Source organism: Chinchilla lanigera, unplaced genomic scaffold, assembly GCF_000276665.1.
Source record: "Chinchilla lanigera isolate Chin_1 unplaced genomic scaffold, ChiLan1.0 scaffold00033, whole genome shotgun sequence".
Taxonomy (NCBI): Eukaryota; Metazoa; Chordata; class Mammalia; order Rodentia; family Chinchillidae; genus Chinchilla; species Chinchilla lanigera.
Window position 1 is genome coordinate 6,462,403 of NW_004955434.1, and position 27,400 is coordinate 6,489,802.

Genomic DNA, 27,400 nt, shown 5'->3' on the forward strand with positions numbered 1-27,400 from the left:
CCTGTCCTAATACCATCACTTTGGAGGTGAGCATGCTAGCATGTGAGTGTGGGCGGCACACAACTACATCACATGTCATATTCAGAATTCTATGGAAAGCTGCTGAATAGGTGGGAATGGGTGGGTTTCCTAGAGCTAAATCCTGGGAAGAAACAACTTGGAAAAGGAAATAAGAGATCAGGAGGTTACCTTTGTCACAAATATATGACGATGTATGTATGTATGTCCAGCCTGGTGTCCTGGACTCTTTAAAGTGACCAGTTGGAGGTTTCATGGGACAGATATTTAAAAACATTCCTTTTGGTGGTGGGATAGAAAGACTTTTATGTAGGATTTGATTTAGTGTGATTATCTGAGAAATTTCATTTGTTTTCCTGTGCTTTATTTAGTCTTCTGCAAATAATAGGGGATTTAAGTGTAAACAAGGTACATGTTTCTCCTGCTTTACGAAGTGAATATGATTTACGTGCGGCAATGTTAGCTTTGCATAAACTTATTTTGTGTTACAGTTCTGAAGTAATTAAGAGTAGAAGAAATATTAGTTTTGTATCTGAAATATCCAGGACCCTCAGGATTGTTTTAGGGGGAACAATGGCTTTATGTTTTATCTTTGCCATTTTTTGAGTCTCCCGTGGCCTTTGATCCTTCCATTCTCAAGGTGCCATGGCCTGGAGGGGAGGAGGCTTCTCCTTTGTGGTGCTGCAATGTCACATGTGTGGGAGGGTCTCTTTCCTACCACCCGCGAGCACACACTTCCACTGCAGAGACACGCCAGGGAGCCCATTCCTAAACAGGAGTCTAGTCTTTGAATTGTGTCACATGTGTGCTTAGGATCTCCTTGGCCTACCTTGATACCCCTAAAACACTGAAAGCTGGATCTAAAGTATCCTTTCTCTTCCTTGTCAATCCATTCTTTAGGAATACCTGAACAGTATTCTGCAACATGCAAAAGATTTTAAGGAATACCATCGATCTGTGGCTGGGAAGATCCAGAAACTTTCCAAAGCAGTGGCGACCTGGCATGCCAACACTGAAAGGGAGCAGAAGAAGGAGACAGAGCGGATCGAAAAGGAGAGGATGCGGAGGCTTATGGTAAGCTGGGCCTACCCGCTGCAGAAACGCGGCAAGGTGCTCGACTCCCCTCCTCTGTACTGAGAATGTGAAATAGGGCCGCAGGAGAAGGAGAAAATGAAGGCTGGTCATCAGACCTCTTAGTATGTGTGGAGGATAGAATAAAGACTATTTTCTCTTTCCTTGAAAATACATGCCACAAATTCAGGGCCACCCCTGATGAAGGTAGTATTTCTGTGTCCTCAGGTACCTTTGCTGTACAGGTGAGAGCTTCTCACAAACAGGCAAGTGCTATATTTTCCAGGAGATTGATAACAAGATCTTGAAGAATAGCAAATTTAGTTATTTTTAAAATATGACCTCTTAGAGTTTAATGTCCAAAGTTGAGTGAATAGCTCATTAGTGTGTCTTAGAATCTAACAAGTTCTAAGAGTTTTGGTTTTTGGTCTTTTACAGTACTAGGGATTAAACCTAGGGCCTTATGTATACTAGGCCCTAAACTACATCCTCAACCCTTTTTTTAAAAAATTTATTTTTAGACAGTGTCTTGCTAAATTGCCCTGGCTGGGATTAGATAGGGGTGTGCTCCTCCTGCTAATATTCTCTCCTTGCTTTAGGGTTTTTTGTTTGTTTGTTTGTTTGTTTGTTTTTTGGGGACTGAACCTAAGGCCTTGCCTATGCCAAGCCAGTACTTTACCACTGAGCTCCATCTCCAGCCTGCAGTTCTTTTTTTGAAAGCTCCGGTGCTTATCTTTTTTTGTTGTTAAATGGTGGAAATTATTCTCTAACACTGTAAAAGTGATTTTAGTTTAATTTTGAAATGTGCTTTTTTGTAGTAGCTATGTTATTCTTAAAGGCTATTGTTGGATTGTTACATTTGTGCTGCTAGGTTTTAGTGGCTATATAAAACACAGAAGGGCTAGGTTGATATCATTGGACTGAATATTTGGTTTTATTGACCATTTGTTTTTGAAATTGGACAAATTGCACAGTAGATTTTAGAAAAGTGTGGGCAATGTGTAATGATGATAGTAGGGGACCTGCTGATCTGTATGGGATGGAACACCTGAGTGGGTGAAGATAAAGTCTCAGTCCATAATTATGTACTTGGAAGATTTTCAGTAACTCCGTCTGCCTTGCTGGCATTATAATTTGCATTTTACTAAAGTTGATTTCATTCTAGAGAGTAAGCACCATTTTTTTAAAGGCTCTGGTTCCAGATATTCCTAAATCTCACCATCTTATCCTGCCTCTCTCCATTTTGGGGAGGCAGGGAACTGTCCAAGAGATTTCTCACTAGCTCAGGAGACCATTTTATAGTGATTGGAGCAGTCAGCAGTCAGATTTGTCTGATTCAACTGAAGTGAAACTATATTAGAACTTCAGTAACAGATTGGTTTGACACTAATGATTAGGCATTTGCAAATCATTAATTTTTGCAATTAAATGATGGAATACACAGATAATAGAGAAACTGAAGGGATTTTTTTTTTATCATTCTTTCTTCAAGTGAGATCAACCATAACCAAAAGCAATTAGAGTTATAATAGCATTTGAAGTTCATGCTCATTCATGGGGCAGACAGCAACCAGACGGTGTGATGAAGTCGCTGTCACCAGGGCACATAGTGGAGTGGCACCCAACTGCTGAAGACCCTGAGTTTTCCTCTGATGGAACTGCCTCTTAAAGATTTTGCAGCATTCTCCTTTTATCCCGGCATCACATGAGAAAAATATTTTGGAACGTCCTTTCAGTGGATGTGTAAAAAAAGATTTCTCTCAAAATGGCTCAGAGTGCATCAGAAATTTCCTCTGTTTAAGCTCATAATGTTGCTTAATGGGAGGTGCAGGTGGAAATTACTGCCTCTGTTTTATTACTCAGCGGTACTAGACTTCAGGTGCTAAACAACTTCTCTGCAGTTGTCTAGGGCTGAAACTCCGTGCGGGTCCCTGAGAGAACCTCCCTAAATTTGACCTTTCCTATCAACCGTGTGTTTCTAATGCTAATAAGAGAAAAGGGAAACGTTTCTAAGTTTAAGAGATTATTTGTTAAAAGCCCACTCGATTCATTGTCTTACTGAGATATTTATGAGTGAAAGGGTATTTTATCTGGATTTCGCTCCAGACAATCTAATTTAGGGCTGGAGGAAGGAGTTGGCAGAAGAGTAGTAATGCATCAGCTTTCACCGAAGTTCCTTTTCATTGCTGGGTATTGCTTATATGAGTGATTGTCCCATGCTCTCTACTTTGGATTATACAGCATTTAAAATTTTCCAAGATACAGTACAAAGTTAAAAATAGGCTTCAGAGGTGTGATTGTCATTTTTGAAGTTTTATGAAGCTCAGGAAACAAAGAAGAAGCAAGAGCTGCCTCGCAGAGTTGGATCACACGTCACACAGTGGGGCTTTGCACTCTGACTTCGCCGTGACCCCTGGGGTCCGAGATGGCAATGTTGCACTTGATTTGTTCGCTCAGTCCCAGCCTCCCTTCACTGGCTTATGCGTCCTGGCTTATCTGGTTTGCTCCACTCATCACCGAGCTCCAGACTGTCAAGTGGAGGGAGGAGTGTGAGATGGAGCTGTCTGAAGATGTGTAATGCCCTCATCCTTCTCTTCCTTCCTTAACAGGCGGAAGATGAAGAGGGCTATAGGAAACTGATTGATCAAAAGAAAGACAGGCGTCTAGCTTACCTTTTGCAGCAGACTGACGAGTATGTGGCCAATCTCACCAACCTGGTTTGGGAGCACAAGCAAGCCCAAGCAGCCAAAGAGAAAAAGAAGAGGAGAAGGAAGAAGAAGGTGAGTGCCATCTTGTTGGTGGCTGAGCCTGTGCTGCATGGGCAGAGACTTAAGTTTTGCCCCTTAATTGGTATCACTTCCTGTACTAATGGAAGACTCAGCTGACTGAAGCAGTGATTGCATAATTTGATGTGGTGTGAAAGTAGATGGTGTCTTGGAGATAAGAGTACAATAAATAGGATGGACTCAACTGAAGCAATGCAGTCTATATTTTCACTGTTTAATATAGTATAATATTTTACATCAAATACACACCATCAATTGGAGAAGGAAAAGCAAATACTCGTATAAGTTTAATGACAGTGGGGCAGGGACTGCTGAGCTGAGAAAGTGGGACGGTAATTAAGAAGGCAGTGCAGGATACAGTTAGGAATCAGCCAAAGGAGGGTATGTAAGATAGTCTGGGGATACTTGTGGAACAAATTTTAGCCTATTTGGACTGATGGTAACAACAAACTATTTTTTCACTTCTGTTGCCCTGGGGTTGCAGTAAGTAAATGTATAGGTAAAGGTGTTGTGTAGTTACAGAAAAAATAATGCTACGTGAAATATATCCTAATTGTCTTGAGAAATAAAGGGTAAAATTTAACATCTCTGCTTTGCAGGTGTTATATATTAATTTAAGAGTAACTTGCTGAAGCTGGATCTCTGAGTACAGATCTTCTCTGAAGCTTAGTTTGTCCAGTAATCTAGTTCTTGACTGCTAGTCAGCCTTCTGTATCTGCAGTTTAGACATAACCAACCAAAGATTGAAAATATTTCAGAAAAAATCCCACCTCTTTCCATTATACCCTAAACAGTACAATATAACAATGATTTACATAACATTTGCATTGTACAGTTATCCTGAGTAATCTAGAAATGATTTAAAGTATATAGCAGGATGTGCATAGATTACAGGCAAGTGCCAGGCCATTTTATATAAGAAAGTTAAGCACCCTCAAATTATGCTATCCACAGGAGTCCTAGTATAATCCTCCATGGAGACTGAGGAACAACTTTATTTTGTTTTCATGATCAATTTTGATTAGGCCAGGTACAAACATCAATAGAAAGTCTTCGTCAGAATTGCAAAGACAGATTTGGTAGCATTTAATCATTTATTCTCTACAGTGAATAATTGAACAAAATGTTTTTCAAAAAATAATTAATTTCATGGTTCCTGAATTCTCATACCTGTTTCATAATTAAGGAGGAGGAATAAATTTTTGAGAAGGCACCGTCTTGTACTCAGTTTCTTTAGCATAAGATAGCTGTCCTTATTGTGAGGATGAAGAGGAGGGCTTAGGGCTTGGATTTAGACATTTTGTTGGTGAGGAATAGCTCATTTTCTTGTCAGTGTAGAGTTACAGACTTTGCAAAATTCCAGCTCCCAATTTCTGACTTAAAAAGACATTTTCAGATTTAGGGAGTGGCCTATAGGCAAGCAAATGCAGTTGTATAATCCTCCTTTGGTGAACCCCATTAAATGGCAGTTTTCGTTTTTCCAACTCTGAGGGTGTATGGTGCAGAGGTTGTCCCTGTTGGTATATTTGATATTAAAGTTCTTATTCTATATTTCCTTGGGCTTAAAAAGCTAAGCGTTCAGGTTTAAGCTTCTATCTTGAAATTAATAGATTTCTGCCACGGTATTAGACAGTTGTATCATCATAGGCAAAGGTGGATGATTGAATATTGATGATTATGCCTGTTTTTGTATTAATCTGTGCAGAACAGGGACTTGCCACAATATTTCTCATGGTGAAACCTACTGTGCACGATCTGCAGGTTGGCATCCTCCTTCTAAATTCTTGCATTCAGGTTTGCTGGTAACATTTAAATCTTTGTATTTTATGCTTTTACTCAATAACTACTAGCTGTACATTTACTATGAATCTGGATACTGTGCTAGAGAGAAAAGAAATGCAGTATAGTCAGCCATTAATCAAGCATGTACACAAAGATATAATTAAAAAAGATGATGAATGCTGTGAGGGAAAACCGGGAGTCAAATTGGGGGTGGGGTCCAGTTTCCTGGCAAATGAATAATGGCCACCAAAGCAGTGATGATTTGCCTCGTGGCGATTCTGGGCATTGCTCTTGATTATCTCATCTAATCATTGTGAGAGATTTTTCCTTTATTACCAGCCACTTACCTCCTCCTTCACGTTCTCTCAGGATGCCTACCTAGAATTTGAGCATCCATGCCCCTAGCAGTATAAGAGGAGGGGTTGTAGTTCCTTCCTGGACTATCTATCTTGTCAGAAGAAGTGGGATTTAAAAAGGGTTGGGGGGGAAACCAAGGCTTTTGTTACAGTTTCCTGGACCCAGTCTCATTCAGGAGGCTTGAAGATTTAGTTCAAAATGCACTACCTAGTTCCAGATGTACCTTTCTTCAAGTTCAAAGGAAAGGGATGCTTCGAAGAGCTGCTTATCTGACACCGGATTGTCTGTAGTTCTTCTCTCCTTCATTAGAGTGAATGATTGAGAGTCACTTGTTCCAGCTTCTCTGTGTTGGAAGAGACTTTGGCATCCACAAACCAAAGAGTTCTGTGCTGTTCTTTTCCGCAGTTTCCCATGGTACTAAATACTGTGCTCTACCTAGTCACAGTTTTAAAAATTAGACATTAGCACTCCTTTATTTGGAGATACTGCATTACTCAGTGAGGTAACAGTCCTGAGCTGGTCCCAACACTGAAAAGCCAGTAAGATACAGACAGCTCTGAGAACTGTGCCACTGGAGATGAGTAAAGTTGACCTTGAAGTTTAATTGGACAACTATATGGTTTTTTTTATAATAAAATTTCTCAGTATAACAGAGAAGGCCTTTGTCTTCTTTAGGGAATTGGTTGTACTCACTGTTGCTTGTGAATAATAGGGTAGGTTTCTGACAACCTGTCATGACCTTGTTTAATTTCTTCTGCTGCCCATTAGGGGCTATTCTGTGCAGTATATATTTATAAATCATTCTTGGCCTGTCTTCTATTACTGTCCTTGAAATGGAAGAAAAAAGAAGTAAACTGTATGGATCTACCAAAGGGTTGGAGGAGGAATGATGTTTAAAGAATTGAAACATCAAATTATGTGAAAGCAATCTCTGTGGTGTTTCAGGATGGATGTGCTATATTATGTGCATTTAGCATCACCTCAAGGTCTCTGTGTTCTGCCATGGTTGTTTTCTAACATCCACAGGTGACTATGGGATAAAAAGGAGGATTGAGTTAGAAGTATAGGTATGTGCAAATAGAACCGAGCATTTCTGTTAGTAAATTGGACCACTATCCACATCACGTTAGCGTACGGTCCTTTAAACTCATTATGGCATAAGAAAACTTATGCATATTAATTTACTATTATTTTCTTATAGGATATTTTATTAAAAGTTCTATCACATAGCGCTTCATTCTCTCAATCCTTTGAGAATGATAAGGAAATCTGTATACCGCATAGATTTGTTGTGAGGTTTAATAGGAAAATTTCCCTATTTAGAACATTCCTTGAAACACAGTGAGTTTTCATCAAATATTAGTTATTGTGTCAGGCAGTAAAAGTAAAATCACAATTGTTAAAATGTTTTCTAAAGAAAATTAAAAGCTTTTTAAAACCTTGATTTCATATGCTTTGTGATGTTGAGTAAATAAATGGTCACTGTTTTGTCCTAATTGAGGATCAACTGAGTATTAGTGGGAAGATGTCTTTTAGATTGGCGATGGAGTCTTTGATCATTGAGGCCTACAGGAGAAGAACGAGGATTTTTAAATTTGTGGTTGACTCTGCCTACCACTTCATTCCTCAGCTCCTATGAAAAGGATTTTCTAATTACTTGGCCTCTAATTTAGAATGATTTCTGGTGATAATAAGGTATTTCTCCCTGTACTGTAAGGAACATTTTTGCTTAAGCTGTGGTTAAGAGCTCAAGCCAGAGCCCACTGCTTAGAAGTCTCGCCATTTCTGGGGTTTAGCTTCCAGTGCTGCTTGCTATCGAGTCAAAAATAAATATGTAATTCTCCCTTCCACATCTTTCAGCAGGAGGTATACCCGCAGAACTGTGTCCATGTTATTTATTTGTGACATTTCTTAAAAATCCATGGTACTAACGGGCATGTGCTAGGAGACTTCAGTAATTCTCTCATAATTCAGTAATGTGCTAGATAGCTCTTAGCTCTTTCGTCATGCTTTCCTTTTTTCTAAAAGATCTTTTATTTCTCTCTCATTCTCATTCTCTCTGTCATTCCCTCTCTCCCTCCCTCCCTCTCTGTCTCTGCCTGTCTGTCTGTCTGTCTCTCTCTCTAACTGTAATTCTCCAACCCTTATTAAAAGTAAAACTCTGGACTGCTGTACTTCGGAGGGGGAATCTTCCTGCCATGATGTGTTGTTCAAAATAGTGACAAGTACTGCATTTTCTTAATCTTTTTAAACATGAAAACAAAAATCAGAGAAGTCCAGTTGGCATAATTTTCAGTGAAAAGCACATTAGATACAAAATAGTAATTGTTGAGATATTTGCTTTAAATTCAGGTTACTCTCTGGTTCTCAATTTTTGTATCTCTTATGTTTCCCCAGAGATCATATGGTTTATTGCAGCTTTCCCTTGCAAGGTTTTTATCAGTGAAAAAGAGTTCCAAGGCAAGAGTTCTGTAAGAGTAGGTGAACACAAGGATTAGATTTATTTTATTACTTCAGTGTCAAAATGGGCGAAACCAGCAGTTTAGATCAGTCTTGTTTAACTGGATTGACCAGTTACCTGAGTCAAAATGTTCCAATTGGTTTTCTCTTTAAGACACAACCCAAGTAACCTGCAAATGCCTGTTAATTTGATATTCCTGGGCATTTTTTATTGCCCGATCACCTATCTTGATGCTCAAAGCCCCACTTAAATGAGTGTAAAAATAACCCAAGTGGTTCCTGTAAACTTAGGTTTCCAACGAAGCAGAATGACTCCTTAATATGCCAACACATTTGAATGTTGTTTCAGTGTATTATCGTAGTACCTGCTGGGGGATACACTGCATTCACTGTTCAATATGGATTGTGAAATATTTCACAGAAAACTGTTTCTTTACAAATGAGGCTGTTTGTAACCCCTGTATTGTAGTAGTCTAAATAAAGTGCCCTACTGACATATGATTTCTTGAGTTCTGTGTATACAGGATTTTTATATTTATGTATTCCCCTCCTTCCACAGCCCAGTTGTTTATTATTTTATATACTTTCTGCAAGAAAGGCGAGTAGCCTGCACATAGCCTTATTTATGGCCATTCCTAAATAGAGGATTTCAGTTGACATTGTCCTTGGTAACAGGGAACCCAAATTGTCTTTAGATTGAGTAATTTTTAGTAATGAGTAATCTTTAGTTACCAGTAATTTGTGTCATACAGCTCCCCTTATGTGACTAGCTTAATTATACTCTTCCTTCCCTACATAAGCATAATTAGTTCTAAACTTTTTGTAGGTAGGAAAAGCCAATGCAGGATTTCTTCAGTCTTGATTAATGAATGAACTGCAGTGTCTTGTTTTGCTTTTTTAATCAATGGATGTAAGCTCAGGCGTCAGCCAGTAATGTTGAGTGTGTGTTTGCAATTCCATGGTATAGTTAACTGTGTATGAAAAGGCAGCTGTTGCATTAGCACCAGAGCATTTCCCCAGGTGCTCAGCCTGTCCAAAGGTAGTTCAAGAAGTACCACTGATCGCCACCTTTTGGGCAGAAATTTGATAGGGGAGGGGTTTTGCTTTTGAGTTGTTTTCCTTTGTTTGTTGCTTTGAGATAAAATATCAAGTGAATGTGAGAACATAGATGCATGGAAGCACATCAGCCACAGATGATCGGCAAGCTGAAAGTATCCAAAGCACATGAGTGAAGTGGCCATCTTTGGTCATAGAGTAGATTGCCACCTGGTTTTCACCTCTTACGAGAGTGTAGCTGAATTGAGCGTAAGGACTGAGGCCCAATTCAATGACAAATTGTATGTGTGTGTGTTCTTAACTATTTTATGACTTGTAAATGTACAGGCACCTAATTACAATACTAATTCAGTCAGTATATGCTAGGTGGAAGACATCGTTTCTCAGTGCTTCCATTCTTTCATTTACTAAATATTTATTTAGTAATTTTAAGTGCTAGGCATGCCTGTGGAGGTGAAACTATGCAGGGAGCCAAAAAAGTAGAAATTGCTAACTTTGTAGCCCTGTGGTGTAATGTTCAATGTTACAGCCAGGTTTTTCTTTTCTTTCTCTTTTTCTTGAGACAGGGTCACACTAAGTTACCCAAGGTGGCCTTGATTTTATGATTCTTCTGACTCTGCCTTCTGAGTAGTAGGGTTACAGGCGTGTGCCACCACCAGCCTGTCTTAATTACAGACATAAAAGAATAGCCCTGGACTACCCTTGACTTACATGTGGAGAGTGACAGTTAGATATAAAATACATAAAACATTTCATATTGGAACAGTGATCCTCTCCTACAGCAGCCCTGGGTCTGTTACTGTCCCTGCTTTACAGAGGAGACCTGGACCCAGAGAGAGACAGATTTGCTCCAGATTACACTGCTCAGGCCTTTCGCACTTAGTGACAGAGCTGGGAGTAACCCTCAGATTGTCTGATTCCAGAACCAAGAGGCTTAAATCTAATAATGCTTTGCTTTTTGAATTCAATATCTAATAGAATAAAAAAATAATTTAGGAGACTTTAATGAAAGGGCCTGATTCTGAGGCAGGTTTTAGATAACACTCCGGCTAGCTCAGAGGAGGCTACCCTTTAGAATAGTTTGAGTCTCTTCATTTACGGTGCTTCGAGCTTGTTAATGTGCTATTCATTGAAATGATGATCCAGTTCTACTTGCTGGATATTTGAAATTGACTTTTTCATTGTCTCATTTGATTTTCTTTGTCGGCCAAATTTGTAGCTTATTTCTGGAAAGAATAGTGGGATTAATTGACTTCCTTCCATTAATTATAACCATCTCATGAGGATTCCGAAAGTGGAGGCTTCAGTGTCTGGTGGGAGCAATGGTTTCCTTTCTGAACTGAGGGGTTCCGTGATTGTTGGCTGTATCCGCGGCCCAGATAACGGCCTAGTTCATTCATAGCCCATCACCGCGGAGTTTTCACCTCAGAGTGGTATAAGCAGCAAATTGAATTCTTGAGCAATCACAACCAAATGGAGTTTTTTTGTTTCCTAATTTTTGGTAGAATCTACATTGATTTTATGCCTCGTGCTTTGGCATGTAAACAGGCGTATTTGTAAAAAGAATTACAGTCTAAAAGAACTTTGAAATTTTCAAATATTCGTGATACTGCTTTTCTTCAGTGTGGAAGAAAGTTTTTTTAGATTTTTGTTTTTGTGGTGCTCGTTATTGAATTCAGTGTCTCAGCCATACTAGGCAGCCTTCGACCGCTGAGCCATGCCTCCAACAAAAAGGCTAGATTTTTAAACATGAAACATTTTCATAGAAGTTGTTTTATCAAGATTCTATTAGGATTTTTTTCTTGGAATACAAAATCAGATTAATAGAATCATATCTTAAATAAACAAAGTTAATATTGATTCCATGTCATTATGTGTATGTGTGTGCGCACACGCACATAGGTATGTATGTATGTGTGTATTTTAATTAACTAAAGAGCCCAAGGGAGAAAAGCTCATTTTCCTAAATATCTTGATAAAGGAAAAGATTAAAAATTTCCCCTTCATTGTATTACATAAAATAGGATAGCATTTTAGTTACAACTTTAAAGATCCTGTAAAAGTGATACAGAATATTTCACTTGTCAAAGAGGTCGTTATAAATGGAAGACATTTTAGGTGCTTTGTTGATATATATTACAAATAAGATTTTTGGGGATCTGTGCAAAATGTGCCATAATCTTAGCTTCTTATTCAGTTGTCTTTAAGGCGCATAGAGGTTAATAGGCTAAGATATTAGAATATTTAGGAAATGGTAGATGACAGAATTTTTCATGAGGTTGCAGTATCTGCATTCAATTTCCCCATATTCATACTGTGGAAGTACTATATATTATGAAAACCAATTATGTTGAATGAAAAATACCCAGGGAACTCACAGAATTTGGTATTATTATTTTTTTTTATGACGTACATGCAGTTCAGAGCTTATTCTTGACGGACGTTTTTAGAGTGTTGTTTTTCATTGCTGACGAAAACTTGCTTGGGGAATAGGAAAGTTGAGCTAATTATGTCAGGATTTGTCTTCACAGTGCCAAACGCAAGAAAAACGCTTCAGATTCTGACTGCTATCTGGATGCTGCCACGTCTTACGCTTTTTGGGTCCCAGCACAATCCACAAATCTCTAGTGTGCGGGCCTTGAATCACATCTGGCTTTAAGTGACTCTTTGCAAGTTGGTAGTATAATGCACGCTGTGTCTCAGATAGCAAGGAGAAATAAAAAGGCATTAACGCTTAAGCTTTGTTACAGGGTGATAGGCAGCAATGCATGCAGTTACACACCGGCGTTGCATCCAGTCCCATCCCTTTCTCTTGATTTACACTAATGTTTCACGTTGTTTTGCAGAAAGCTGAGGAGAATGCAGAGGGCGGGGAGTCTGCCCTAGGACCAGATGGAGAGGTAAGGGAGATGGCACCCCTTCCCACTGTGGTCTGCTGAGTGGATCCCTGCCGTATTCTGCAGCACCATTCTCTGTATGCTAATTTTATTTTTCTCAGCTAATCATTTTGAAATAAAAATAATAGTATATTATATTATAGAAATTCAAATAACATAAAAGACTCAGTGAAAATGAATCTACTTTCATCTTAGATTACCAATCGAGTGATACCAGTTTCTTATGTAACGTTCCAGAATTTTCTATACACGGATAGGCCTCTCAGTTGATTCTTTATATTTTCCCAATAAATGGTACAGAAACATAAAATATGACCCAGCTGTCCTACTTTATTACTACTATGAAATTTCTAAAAATAAACAGTTTATATATTTGGGGTTTTTTTGGACCCTTCTATAAGCTTACAATATAGCTTCTATTTGTAGACACATGGGCACAGGCCTAAATTCTATTTTCTAGTATTCCCAATATTCTTCTGAATCACGAGGACGTAATTATTTGCTTATTAGATTTTTTTTTTTTTTTTCCTGAAAAACTCAAGGATCTCTGCCAGTGTGGAAGCGCATGCCCAGCACAGGGTGAGGAGAGAGATGGCTTCAAACCACCTTTTTGCCTCACAGATTCGATAAACCTGCTTGGAGGATTGGGTGGGTGGGCGGTTGCCCATTTCTGTCCTAGAGTCACTGTGCGCAGGAGTCCTGCGATGAGCTCTCACAGCCCGGTGCAGGAAAAAGATTGAGCCGCTCTTCTATGCAGAAACCTCTTGAAAATAAATGTTGCCTAACCACTATAATCCATCACAAGGAAAGAAAGGATCAGGATAAATGTCTAAAGTGTAAGAAACTCTCTGTGAGCTGTTACGAGCAAAGGATACTATATATTAGAGCACTTAGAAGCAACTCCAATTCGCAAAAGCCCAGCCTTACTAAGCATGCCGTGTATCAGTGTGTAATAAACAAGGACACGGAGAAATTTAACAAGTTAGTGTTACAGTGGTCTTATCTCAGACTATCTCTTGGGAGCCTTGGCTACTAATTTGGGTTTGTGACATGTATCTTTTTTCTTTTAATTTTAACACACGTGCGTTCTGTTAGCTGGAGTTTGCCACGTGGACATCTTGCTCTGTTTTGAAAAATAATGTTCTTATTATTCTTCTGTGCTCATGCAGTGCTTTTGCCAAAGTTCTAATTCCAGCTACTGTGATTCCCAGTTTTCTTTGAGTCATGACATGAGCAATAGAAGAAGTTCTATTAAATAGTTCAAGATAACAGGATGTGAGTTTTTGAGGGAAATGATAGCAAATGGTAGATTTTCTTCTTTTTCGTGTGAGGGTATAAATGACCTTTTGTATTAATGAGGAAAAAGCATCATGTTGCATTGCCAAGCAGTGGTGCTCGGAACCATAGCTGTAGCCTGCAGCAGAAGCGGGGCAAAAGACAGTGTAGAGTAAACCTTTCTTTTTTTAAGGTTATTTTTGTGAGTAATTACACATATATTGTTTCTTAGCTGACAGTGCTTTGTTGAGCAAAAAGGGAGAAAAAAAACTACTAGGGTTTTGGTTTCACTTTCTGTTTCTGTTTTTGGTTATTTCCTATAAGATGCAGCAAGTAACCTCAGGCATACTGTTTTTCCTATCATTTTGCTTAATTGGAACAGTAAATGATACGATAATCCTAGTTACAATGGCTAGTGTTTTCTATATTTATTTGACTGCAAAACCAATGAAGAATAATTTAGGAAAAATTCTTGGAAATAATAAATTGCCCAGCCATCCCATTTTATCACTCTTCAGGATGTAGGTGACTTGAAGCCCTCACACAAATCAAGCACTTCCAAACCGCTGACCCAGGGTCTGCTCCTACAAACCAGTCACCCTATAGTCAGCAGCATTCCTTTGCATAGAATTGCTCCATTTTCAGGCCTTTTCAGTTCGTCCTCTAGAGTAGGTTAAACACAACCTCTGCAGTTTCATTTATCCTCTTAATTTTCTGAGCAAGCCATTGTTCATAGAGTCCAGTAAAGAACTCCAGCTCAGTTTGGGTCAGTTCCCTAGATTTCAAATAAGCAGCCCTTTTTTCCTTTTATTATGCTGTGTGATATAGTAGTTAAGTTAGATACTTGTTGGATTGGTTTTGGGTAAAGAGCACCAGTTCTGCAGAATCCAAACCAGCCACTAATGAGATGACTCCGGGCTACATTACCTTTTCCTTTTCTATTTTCTCCTAAACCGTGGCTTTGCAGTAGCTGTTACCTGGGGAGTAGTAGTTGCAGGCTTGAGGGGTGTTACTTTTGAATGGCCAAAGTTAATTCTGGCCACCTTAAGTACGAAGGGAATATATCACAGGCTGAGCATCCTAAACGATTAAGATATTTTAAAATTTTGGAATAGTTGCCTATACATAAAGAGATATCTTAGGGATGAAACAAGTCTACATAGGCATTTCATTTATGCCTTATATACACCTTGTACACATGATCTGAAAGTAATTTGACACAGTATTTTTAACGTGCCTCTTTTTTGACTATGACCTTTTGTTCCATGGAGTCAGGTGTGGAATTTTCCACTTGGAGTGTCAGTGCTCAAAAAGTATCACTTTTTTTTGTTGTTGTTTGTTTTTTTCCGGTATTGGGAATCGAACTCACGACCTTGTGCTTGCCAGGCAGGCGCTGTGCCGCTGAGCTAAGTTCCCAGCCCCAGTATCACATTTTGGATTTTCAAATTAGGGATGTTCAGCCTGTAGTAGGATGTTGGGTCACTCATCAGCTTTCCAGAAATAGACTCTGACTCAGGGCTATGCCCCGTTTGATAGGGTGCTCCTGTCCTGGGGAAGACATGGCTGCTAGGAGCAGGCAGGAGCTTGGCACAGCCAGCGCCCATTCACAGACACTGCTGCCTCTTCGACTTGTCCTTCTCCAGTTCCCTTGGCGGCTCACACTCCTCTGAACGTGTAGCTCATGAGTGAGAGTCTTCGTGCGCCTATCTAGAAGAAAGAGCTGAAGTCTTGTGTGTGTCTGAACCTTAGCTGCCAGCGATGCCTGTGTTTTCAGTTTCTTTAGTGGGACATGGCCTCTCGATTACCACCAAGATTCACTAGGTGATGGGATTTGGAAGCACAGAAAAATGTGTCAGATGCTGGCCAGCAAAAGGGCTGAAAAACGTCTAACACAGAACTGAGAGAACATCTTTCACATCCAGGTGACATGATTTTTTCTCTCTCTTTCCAGCCAATAGATGAAAGTAGTCAGATGAGCGATCTGCCTGTCAAAGTGACTCACACAGAAACTGGGAAGGTGCTGTTCGGACCAGAAGCACCCAAAGCAAGTCAGCTGGACGCCTGGCTGGAAATGAACCCCGGGTATGGCATGAAAGCCGTGGTACTGGTATTCTTGGGCTTCTTAGACTGGGGTGGCCCTTGTGAAATCCTGAAATTAAGACAACACAGCCTTCGATGAGGTGGTGGAAGTGATTGTCTTCATTTATCATCTGTTCACAGAACGTGCTAGTTAAGTCATGTGTGTCTGTATGGTTTTACAGTTTTAAAAACTAAGCCTCCTCTCCTCTCCATTCCTTTTCCTTAGTTACGAAGTTGCCCCGAGATCCGACAGTGAAGAGAGTGATTCTGATTACGAGGAGGAGGTATGTATGTATCTCCATTTCAAGTTTACTGTTTGAAATTGTTGGGAAAGAAACTTCTCCCTAAGCACAGGCCTCACCCAGGAGTCCTCTTATTCCTTCTTTTTCTAGGGTTGGCTTTTATATAAGGTTGGGGCTAAAGATTTGCAAACACTCTGATGGTACCTGCCTAGTGGTATTGCCATCTCTTGGGGACTCCTGGCTGACGGAGAAGCTTGGAGAATTCTAAATTCATTTGGAGCCAAGAAAAGAGGAACTGGTATTAAACTAGAGATGGTGAAAAGGTTGTTTTGGGAGAATTGACGATAGATTACTTTGGGAAAGGCAGTCCCTTGTCTCTGAGTGGTTCACAATGAGAGTTAACTACATAAAAATTTCTAAGGTCCTTTAGACCTTAGAATCCTTCTGAAGTTTGAGAACTTAGATGTAAAGGGCAACGTGCACCTGGCTTAATGAGTTTATTGATCGTCTGAATTTGTTCCTGAGATTCTTCTTTGAATCCTTGAATGTACCTGTTACCTAAAGAAAAGTACATTCCTCAGTCTCTTGGAAAGGATCCTCACTATCTCTGGAGTGTAAAATGTGAATCTTGGATACTTTAAACAAAATTAACAATGAATTGGAACTGGAGATTTAGCTCAGAGGCACAGCGCCTGCCTGGCAAGTGCAAGGTCATGAGTTCAATTCCTGGTACCAGAAAAAAAAAAAAATTAACAATGAATTAAAGGTGTTTGTTAGGCCAGTTATGAAGTGTTTTATAATTGCACATAAAAACATTGAAATAAAATTTGATCTCTTTTACTAGAATATTTTTAATATTTACATGTGATATTCCTAGAGTAGAGGAATATCACTTGCAAAGAGTTCTAACAGTATAGATGCCAAAGACCGGGTAAAGCAGCTTTCCTGATAATAGCTTACCAGGATTTTAAGATAATCCTATTTTCCTTCTATGTTTTGATATTTCTCTGCTAATATACCATGAGCATTCACTGCTTGCATTCATCAACACTTAACCATTTAAAAGCAAATACTTTGCGGGGGCATGCTAAATTTTCCCCCAGCTACTCTTTCTTTGTGTCTCATTTATTCTGGTCAATGGGCTCTTAAGTGATTTGTTGAAAGAGATTTTGTAAGAGAGCCAGAGAGGGCAACTGTAGGATAAAGTAGGCTACTTAATCAGCAAAAGCTACTCTGAGACTGACACACACAGATAGCTGTGGATAGCTGGAGTAGACAGGAACTCGGAGTCACAAGCGAGTCCAAGTGACCAGCCTATGTCCTTTTCCTCACCTAGCAGATGAAGGTATGGTTCTGAGTCCTCAGTTTACAACCTACTTCTGAATGGTCTGTCATCATTGGTTTGAGTTTAGTATTGATACTGGGTCAGTTCATATCTTTTCACTCAAGCAGTATGGAAAAGCGCGCTCACCATCAAACTTGCTTTTAATATCAGATTCCAGTGGACAGAGTGAACACTTAGTAGTCTAAGAAACTGATCGGTGGAATGTAGTATATAGTTGAGGAATAGGAATGTAATGAATCCTTCATGAAGTTAGCCATAGGCTTTTTCTAATACTCAGAAATGCTTGATGCAAGGCACCCATAGAAAGCAACATGTATTTGTAAGCTCTGGTTTCTCTACATGAACACAGATGAGAACCCTTAGAGTCCTGCAGGCATTATGAAAGAGTACTTTTAGGAGAAGGAGGATATTAAAATTTCCGAAGTCTGCTTTTGGAGGGGGGTGAACAGATATGGTCACAGGACTCTTTGATAGCCAAGTAATATCATATTCATCTTTCTGGCATGATTTTTACATTTGTATTCTTTGGAAGAGGGGTCTAGACAGGGATCCCCAGAGGGTCCTTTTGTTGTCTCATTCACTAAACATCAATGGGATGGTCAATTGCCTGGTTTAAGCAGATGTTAAATTTATTTTCTCCCTTAATTGTTTTTACTTTCTCCATTTTTTAAGTTGAATACTATTTAATCTCTCTTTTAAAAAAATCCCAACTGTTAGAATTTCTGTGTTAAAATCTAGTTGTCCAATGCCTTTGTTTTATCTCCAGGATGAGGAAGAAGAGTCCAGTAGGCAGGAAACAGAAGAGAAAATCCTTCTGGATCCAAACAGTGAAGAAGTTTCTGAAAAGGATGCTAAGCAGATAATTGAGTATGTATCTCTCTGAGTTTTCTGCCTTGGAAATGTGTTGCATGAAGATCGTACTATATGAATTTTGTAAGAGAGTGTTGTTTAAGGAAGGTGGCAACTTCCTCCTGACAGTCTGCTTGCCCTTCAGGGATTATATCTGATCTCCAGCCCACCGGTCTGAGATGTTCATGTTGCTGATTCCTCTCTTCTCCTCTCCTTTCTCCCCCCCTCCTCTCCTCTCCTCTGCTCTCCCCTCCCCTCCTTTCCCTCTTTTCTCCCTTCCTCTTCTCTCTCTTGAGACCCCACCTCAGACTCACTGCTGGGCTTTACACCTGCCATTTGCAATTCAGTCCCAGATTGGACTAAGTCAAACGTACCTGGTAACCAGCAGTTTCCATGCCTTTGCTTTCTCCATCAATGGCAGTGACAGTTAGCCAGAAGCCCCACTTTGAAATGCCATTTCTGACCTATCCTGGATGTCCTAGCCAGGTCAGCTGCCAACTCTCCCTTCCCCCAGAATCCTCTACCCTCTGTGGGTAGTGGACCCTGGTATCACTCCCACCTGCTTCCAGTTCCTTCTCACTATCAGTGGTTGGTACCTATCTTTGATTGTGTCTGCTGCTATTATAAGAACAGGACTGGGGCCAGGGATATGGTTCAGCCATTACAGTGCCTGCCTGGCAAGTGCAAGGTCCTGAGTTCGATCCATCAAAAACAAACCCAAAAGAACAGTTCTAGTATTATATTTGAACTGTTTTGAAACAGTATGCACAAGGGAAAAACCTTAAAAGATGGGATTTTTTTTAAAAAAAACCAACGTTAGACATCTCAGTATTTTCCTGCTTCATCCATGACTGCATGCCCCACTTTGGCAATGTTTGTTTCCCAGTCTACACCTGGTTTTTACTGAAGGCTTTAAGAATCCTTCATGGTTTGTCATTGCCCATACGGTAAAATACCACCCCCAGCAAGGCACAGAAGCTGGCAGCCTACCTTTCTTCTTCCCTACCCTTCTCATGTCCTCTTTGATCCTTTCCCACTTGTCTGTCAAGTTTCAGTCAGTGTGTATGAATAGAATTCATCCTTATATCCTAGAAGGCTGGGACCACTTCATTGGCAAAGTTAAGCTGGCCTCTAGCTCTTGGGGTCAGACCCCTGTTGGTCTCTGGAGGTCAAGGGTATCTTTTATGTCTTGGACAAATGAAGCACCCTCTCTGAGATGCAGGTTCTTCACATGCATAAAGTGGGAATAATAATAATGCTTACCTTGCTTAGTGGTACCTAAGCATCAGAGATAATGCATTTTAACTGCAAGACATGTAATAGTTGCTAAACTATACTTACTGCAGCTATTTTAGACTCTCAATTCATTTTTTTTTTGGATGAAATAACACTCAGATGTCTGCCTGTGATTCCATATTTTCTATTCCTCAGGACAGCAAAGCAAGACGTGGATGATGAGTACAGTATGCAGTACAGTGCCAGAGGCTCCCAGTCCTACTACACCGTGGCTCATGCCATTTCAGAGAGGGTGGAGAAGCAGTCTGCCCTCCTCATTAATGGGACCCTAAAGCATTACCAGGTAATTAACATATTTGTGTTTCCCTGGCAAGTCATAGTGTTTTTTTTTTTTTACCTAATTTGCATTGGAGTATATCATGCACATATTGACTGTTCAAGAGATTTTGAAGAAGTTGAAACACTTCAGATCATATCACTTCTAATATTGAGAGTCTCCCCACTGTGCCTGTAACTCTTCTTTCAGAGTATTTCTGTGATTATTGCCCTCTCGGACACACCACACCAGTTTTCTCTTATAATTTTGGGATGAATTTTGTTATAAAAAGTACTGAGTTAACTATTTTTAGAATAGTTTCACTGTGGACCTCTTCAAAATGGAAAAGACAGCCATTCTGTTAGTGTAGGAAACATCCTCACCTCATCCTGAAGTAAATGAAGTATTTCATTTGGACATTTTACTTGTAGCCATAGTTTTATACTATGATTCACCCACCTCACGTAATCTAGTATATGTAAGCTTTTTAAAGGTATAATAAAGTCATGAGCCTCTGTGCTTTGATTTAAAACTAGCCATAAGCAAAACAGATGTTTCATTTGACCTTTCTGTATTGAGGTTACTCCTATTTCTTACTTCCCGCTGCTTTGTAGGATTTTCTAAAGTGTGTTTCTTAAAGAACTTGTACCATAGAGTCCTTTCTCAAAATTATAAAAAAACATAAAACACTACAAAGTTTTTGTGCTTCAGTAAATGTAGGAAACACTATCACCTGTAACTAGGACTATCATAAGTTACTATTCCAGATTTTGGTACTTAGGAGAGGGAATAGGGAGGCTTTGATTGTGGACCAGAGCTACATTATAAGCCTGGACTGTCCCAAGCCACCCAGACATATGTCACCATGGCAGTGGCCCCTCCCGGTAATCCATGATGCATATCAACACACTGACAGCAATGCAGAAGTCAACGTGTGATCCAAAACACACACCAGTGTCCTCTGTTAAACTAACTTGCTTAAGTATTTGTTTGATCTTATATTTGACAAACTTCTGCAACCACCAAGGCTGCATTTCTGTATATCGTGTATTACTCTCATATAAAACCATGTCTTCTGGACTGTGCTTGGGGACATGCACATCTTAGGCCAGTGGCTCTCCAACTTCATGCATCAGGTCTTTCCGCTTTTACATCCTGGGACTATCTGCTGCCCTCGCATGGCAGTGAAGCTCACTGCACTTGCTAGTGTGGTGCTGCTCTGCCCTGCGCTACCATTCCAGCAGCTCCTGCCTATCGTGCTTTTGCACTGTTGCTGCTAAAGTTTGCACAGTAAGAATGACAAATAAACCCTTGTGTTATTATAGAAGTCATTTTGACCTTATGGATGTTCTGCAAGGATCTTGGGGGCCCACTGGAGTCTGTGGAGTACGCTTTGAGGACAGCTTTGGCCGTACTTAGTCATGTCTTTTACAAAGACCATGATGCTGTTATGAGTCCAGGGTAGTTTCCATCTCATTTTGCCTCCCTGACATAGATGGTAGCTCATAGCACAGTCTGATAAATTTTTGTATATTTTTGTATAGAAAGCATCCATTTTTTGATTATTCATAGATAACTTTAAAGACCATATTGATTTCCTCCTCCTATCCAACACTTTGTAAACAGCTTTCTTCATCGCTTCCATTTCAGAGCCATCCCCTTCTACTTCCAAACGTGGGTTCCTCACTGGGCTGCTAGAGAGGCCCTGAGTGCTCTGCACTGTGTCCCTCTGGGGTTTTGCTTTATGACGTTCCTTCTTCCTGGAATCTGATAACACACATCTGCCTGAGGCGTTCCCTATTTTCTCAGAGTAGTTTAGATTGTGGCTCTAAGTCTCCTCTGGCATTCTCTTCATGAGAAGGTTTTCTCTGTTTCTCCCTGATGGGCTTTTGTGCCATTGGTATCCACTTAAACCTGACAAAGCTGCCTTCCTGCTGCATTCTCTGGGTCTGTGCTCCCTGCAGGGCATCAGCAGGGCAGGTCACCCTGTCCCCCTACTTCATTCTACAACCCACGTAAGCCCAAACCCCTTCCCATGGTTTTGTGGATTTCTGGTCTCTTCTGTTCCTAGTTCCTGCTTTTGTTTTATCTAGGATTGAAATAGATGCAAAATCCAGCCTCTTTACAGTTTTCATGAAAAATGAAACAAAGTGATCCATTCTTACTGAGAATCTAAATGTTTCTGGCCATTAGCTGACTTTCCTAAAGGTCTAGTTGTGTCAAGACTGTGTTAGAGGCAAACAGCTTCTCTTAACCACCACTTGTAGTTTCTCCTTATTTCCCCTCTTCCTCTCTCTTTTGCTTAGTCTTTTGGAGGCCCTTCCTCTGCCCTCCTTATCTCTTGGTATTGCTATACTTCCACGATAACCTCCTGGATGACTTTGGTTTTGCATACGGTATCCCAAGTAGCTTATGAAAGTATTTTTTTTCAAACCATCGCTGTTTTTCCTAAAGATAAAGTCTGGTCAGTGCAACTGTATACATATACATTGGCACCGTTGACCACTTCTTGGTACATAGGTACGTGTTCCTTGTTTGTTATTTCTTCTTTGACAGGAAGCTTCGGCAGAGAGACATGCATCCATCATACACGCGTTGGTATCCATCCATTATAGCTCCTGCGTGATCCAAAGGATAGTCATTTAATAAATATTTTACATAAATGAATCACTCACTTTGTGTTCTTATGTAAAACAAATTAATAGTAATATATCCCTAAACAGTACTTCATTAGCGAGCTCATTGACTTTAACATATATGTATATGAATGTGTGTGTTACACATATATTTGACCCTGCCTCTGAAACCCAGGGCCAGTGCTGTGATGGTGGAAGGGAATTGGGATGAACGATTTTGCACTCTCACCTCCTCTTTTGTGCTTCACATGAGGGACTCAAACCTGAGACCAGTGCAGTGCTTTTTTGATGTAAAAATATGTGGAACACATTTCCAGGCAGTGAGCTTCCCGTGTGCTGCCTCTGGGGCAGTCCCACATCGCTGCCTGGGAACTTTCTCCGTGCCAGGGAGAGAAGTGTCCTGCAGGAGGAGGCCCAGCAGAGCGGCCTTGGTCCCCTGACCACAGACTTCCTCACTGAGGGGATCACAGCTTGGGGGCCAGCCGGTCATTACCAGGAAGGCTGTTTCTAATGATCACGGGTCTGTGTGCCAAACTCGCCTTCTGGTTTGTTCATCTTTAATCCTCACATTGGCTTTTTGTTCTTGGAGTGGTTGGAATAGATTTTGGTTTCGGTTTTTTTCATTTATCATAATTCTAGAATGTCATATACTGTGAAATGCTAAGTAGGGATGAGCAGCAAAGCTGCTTAAAATCCCACCAGTATGCTGCAGCCCATCATTTCTAAATCTGATTAACACTCAGCACCTGCCAAGCAGCAGGGACGATTACAGGCTCATATTTTAAATTCTTTTTGCATTGGTGTTTTCCCTACTTTCCTACTGTGGGAAACCCGGCATCCAGCACCGAGAAGTTAAGAAGTCAGAGCCTCACTTGAGTTGTATTAGTATTAATTACCTGTGCAGATCTTGGATAATTGAGGCAATTACTCTTCATTTCAGCTCCAGGGGCTGGAGTGGATGGTTTCCCTGTATAATAACAATCTGAACGGAATCTTAGCTGATGAAATGGGGCTAGGCAAGACCATACAGACCATTGCACTCATCACTTACCTGATGGAGCACAAAAGACTCAATGGCCCCTATCTCATCATCGTTCCCCTCTCGTAAGTAATGTCATTTATTCCTCAGTCGCCTTTCTGTACTTTGTAGATCGCCCTGTCAGTAGCTTGTCTTTGTTTCTCACTTACGGCAGAATCGTAGCTTACAGCGATACTACCAAAATCATATAATCTGAATTTACGTTTTCATTCCCCACTCATCCTCTTTGGTTGGCTAGTTAAGGAAGAGACCAAGTGATTTTTATCAGCATTGCGGTCTACAACAGCCTGCACTCTGTATGAGTGGGTCTTATTAATCATTACTCCTTAAGTGCTCACAAAAGGGAATGATGTGGGTGGTTTTTTTTTTAAGATTTAAAAAAATTTTTACTTGTCGTGTTTTGCAAAAGGTGATCATAATCACTGATGTATATATAAAATTAAAAGATTATTTGGAAATCTTTATTATACATTTTAAAGAAGAATGGAAATAATAAAAGTCGTAATGGTGAGTTTTGCATGAAATGAACCTCAGTATGGTGCATTTAGTGTTTCAGTGGCTTTGCTACTTTAGAAAGACCTATTTTTATTTTTGCTGTAACCATCTCATTCCCAGTATCTTGCCCACTGGGTGGTTCCCCACCAGTCTTTGGTGCACTCCCTAAGTGAAGGGGTCACTCTCCCCACTGCCCTCCCTCGGGTGCATTGGCTGGTTGTGGGTGTTAAGTTGCAGCCTTATTCACTGAAATCTTGTCTTACATAGATCTCCGTGCTGATATGAACTGGGGACTTGGGATAAGAATAGGATTATATTTTTGTGTTTTCTTCAGATTGAGTCTAAATGAGGGCTACTTGCCAATCTTTCTATATGAATTATTTGTCTCCATAGTATTAAGACATCTTTTATATTTTATGTTCTGATATATTATGGTGACACTTGCAATGATTTTTTAAAAAAGTCTGTCAGTATTTCTTCCCATGCTCTCTCTTGACATATTTATTTAATATTTTCTTTTCTTTTTTTTTGATTTGATTTTTTTCCAGTACCAGGAATCAAACTCACGACCTCGCACTTGCCAGGCAGGCGCTGTGCCGCTGAGCTAAATCCCTAGCCCCTTAATATTTTCATGTGATTTTGTAATTTTCTTTTTCCTGATCCAAGTTTTCTCAGAACTTCCATGGCTATCGCTAGAGAGTCCGAAGTACTCTCACTCAGTAATGTGTTAAAATTCAGGATTTTTGCTCCTTGTATTTATGCACTTCTGAATTTTTCCTTGAGCTATTTTAAAATGCAGCACAAAGTCAAGCTTTGTAGCAGCTTATTTCCAACTTATCTCTTATTTCCACACCTTTAAAGTAAACATGTAGTTGACGTATTTTATATTCGCTAGCCCCCTTTAAGCCAAGGACCGAAGAGGAATAAGAACATCTTTTAACCACTGACTTTTATATGACTGTCTTTCTTTTTCCGTGTTTTTTGTTGTTGTTCTGTAGGACTCTCTCTAACTGGACATATGAATTTGACAAGTGGGCCCCTTCTGTGGTGAAGATTTCTTACAAGGTTCGGAGTGCTGTATTTATATATAAATGTGGAAAAGCAAAAATTAGACCCTGTTTTCTTCATTCCATATGCACATCTGTGAACTGTATTCGGCTGTAAAGTTTTGTCATGTACATCATGTACTAAACAGTGAGAGTTAATCATCCCAAGAAGATTACTGTAATAAACCATAATTACTTTCAGATAGTGAAATGCAGAAGAAAATTGTTAATTATCATATTGCGAGGTTTCTGATGAGAGTAATACAAATGACAAATATCGCACATTCTGTGTGCTGCTGCCTGGCTCGCCGTGGGCGCTCCTGTGGAGAAGGTCCCTGCGAAGTCAGGCAATTACCCGGGTGCCTGGGCTGCCTGCTGCCCATGCCCGCAGAAATGGAGCCTTTCAGCTGAGCAGCAGGTTCCCTAAGACCGCAAGCTTGCTGCAATTTCCTTTTCTCTTTTTCTCCATCAGTCTTAAGTGGGAAAACCTTCCTGTAAGGGTTTGGAAAGTGTCAGGACGTGTGTGATTTAGCTGAGACTTTCTTCATGGGTAATGGATCAGCATATGATAACGCACATATGTGCATATGTCACATGTCTGGGCTCCATTAAGCCATGAATTGTGAGAAATGGTGCACAAGCACTTTCATTGGGTAATCGTTGTATTTTTCTTTCCATTCAGGGTACCCCTGCCATGCGCCGCTCCCTCGTCCCCCAGCTACGGAGTGGCAAATTCAATGTCCTCTTGACTACTTATGAGTACATTATAAAAGACAAGCACATTCTTGCAAAGGTATGCTTTTTGGAAAAAAAATTCTTTTATCTCTAATTATAGGCTATCTCACTGGACTGTAAAGTGTTCACCAAATTATACTCAATGGTATAATTTGATCATTGGATGTCTGGTCTCTTTCCTTTTTTCCATGAGTCTGATATATTTCAGTTATAGCCTTTAGTTTTTTTGTGTGCTACTGTTTTTTTCCTGAGTGTGATTGATCCTGGACTCTTCCCAATCTTCTCACATTTAATGTGTTTACATATTTTAAGAAATTCACCTGGGTTCCTACTGCAAGTTTTTCCTACAACAGCCTTGAATGTGCTTGGAAAATAATTGTATTTATTGCCCTGGCTTATTGTCAGTGTAACTTTGTTCCTCTTGTGCTTCTCTCTCTGCAAAGATGAGTAGGCTCCTCTCCATATGGCTTCCCTATATAAGTATTTGTCCAAGCTGAGGCATGTGTGTTATACCGGTTTGCAGTTTTTTTCTGGTAAAATAATGGGCGATCATTGTTCAGATTACTCAGGTTTCTTCCTGTGACTATTTAGTTGGACTGAGAAAGAGCTGTTTCTGTGCCCTCCATGTCTCTTTATGTGTATGTCCTAAGTTATCCTTTAGCCACAAAATAGAAGGGTTTTCCCCTTTTATATCATCTTTTCTCCTAATATGTTCATGTAGGAAGAGGAAAGTACTGCTTTTCATGAAACAATCATGAAAACTTCATTTTTTTCCTGGGTAATTTCTTTTACCCCATGGTATTTTGAAACCACTATAAACTGAAACTAAGTTATAGCCAGAATTGAACAGATTCCCTTTTTCTGGGGTTTGTTCTCTCCCTGCATTAAACCTTTGCTGTGGGAACTGAGAGTTCCCTTCGTGGCATCACAGGAAATAACATAAAGAAAGCATGTTCCCAGGGGAGGTTTAATAATTGAGATGGCACTGACAACAGTGCTGTGTTCTTATCCCTCATGCTCAGAGATGAAGTTGGCAGTGTCAAAAATGACGTGCTTCCAATATTACTATGGGAGTGTGTTTGTGCATTTGAGATCCTTTAAAAAAATTCATATCATGTCTTCTCCATGTGTACTTCAAAATTCATTGGAGATGCCTAGTAACGAGATGCATTGCTTTTATTTGTTACTGGAGAAATGGAGCTATGGAAAAGGGGTAGTAATTTTTTCCAAGGGAAGACCTAATTAGTAGGAAACCCAATAGCAAAACCAGCGGCCTCTGAGTCCTTGTGTACTATTTCATAAGGTAAATTAGGCAACAAAGTAGGTTTAGAAAATTTATTTAAATACATTTTTGTCTGCCACTGCTGCGTGTGGGGCAGCTGGCTGTACAACTTTCATCATTTCTGAAGCACTGGTGGTAGAGGAAGTGGTAGAGGAAGGAGAAAATTCTGGTAGTTTCTTTCACCTGTACATCTGTGTCTGAATTATTTCATTCCTTTTCCCCAGCATCGCTGGTACTTTTACTGACGAAGGCAAGGCTGGCATAGCTCTTTGCTTGTCTGCTACCCTCCCCACTCTCTCTCTGAAGAGCTTGACAACAGGGTCTGGGGACGTCTGAACAGCAGATGCTTTCCCTGGGAGTGGATAGACCAGTGGAACATTCCTCATCACTGTCACGTT

At 40.0% G+C, this 27,400-nt stretch overlaps 1 protein-coding gene across 8 annotated transcripts in view; it reads left to right on the forward strand.

The window, feature by feature from the left end:
* Window positions 1-27,400, forward strand: part of Smarca2 (SWI/SNF related, matrix associated, actin dependent regulator of chromatin, subfamily a, member 2) — a 171,948-nt gene that overhangs the window by 41,553 nt on the left and 102,995 nt on the right. For all 8 annotated transcript variants that reach the window (XM_005388607.2, XM_005388600.2, XM_005388605.2 and 5 more), the window contains 10 exons: window positions 919-1,092; window positions 3,699-3,869; window positions 12,377-12,430; window positions 15,654-15,784; window positions 16,008-16,065; window positions 18,135-18,235; window positions 19,649-19,796; window positions 23,346-23,509; window positions 24,938-25,004; window positions 25,668-25,778. In XM_005388607.2, the coding sequence (XP_005388664.1) occupies window positions 919-1,092; window positions 3,699-3,869; window positions 12,377-12,430; window positions 15,654-15,784; window positions 16,008-16,065; window positions 18,135-18,235; window positions 19,649-19,796; window positions 23,346-23,509; window positions 24,938-25,004; window positions 25,668-25,778 (1,179 nt within the window). The remainder of the gene's footprint in view (window positions 1-918; window positions 1,093-3,698; window positions 3,870-12,376; window positions 12,431-15,653; window positions 15,785-16,007; window positions 16,066-18,134; window positions 18,236-19,648; window positions 19,797-23,345; window positions 23,510-24,937; window positions 25,005-25,667; window positions 25,779-27,400) is intronic.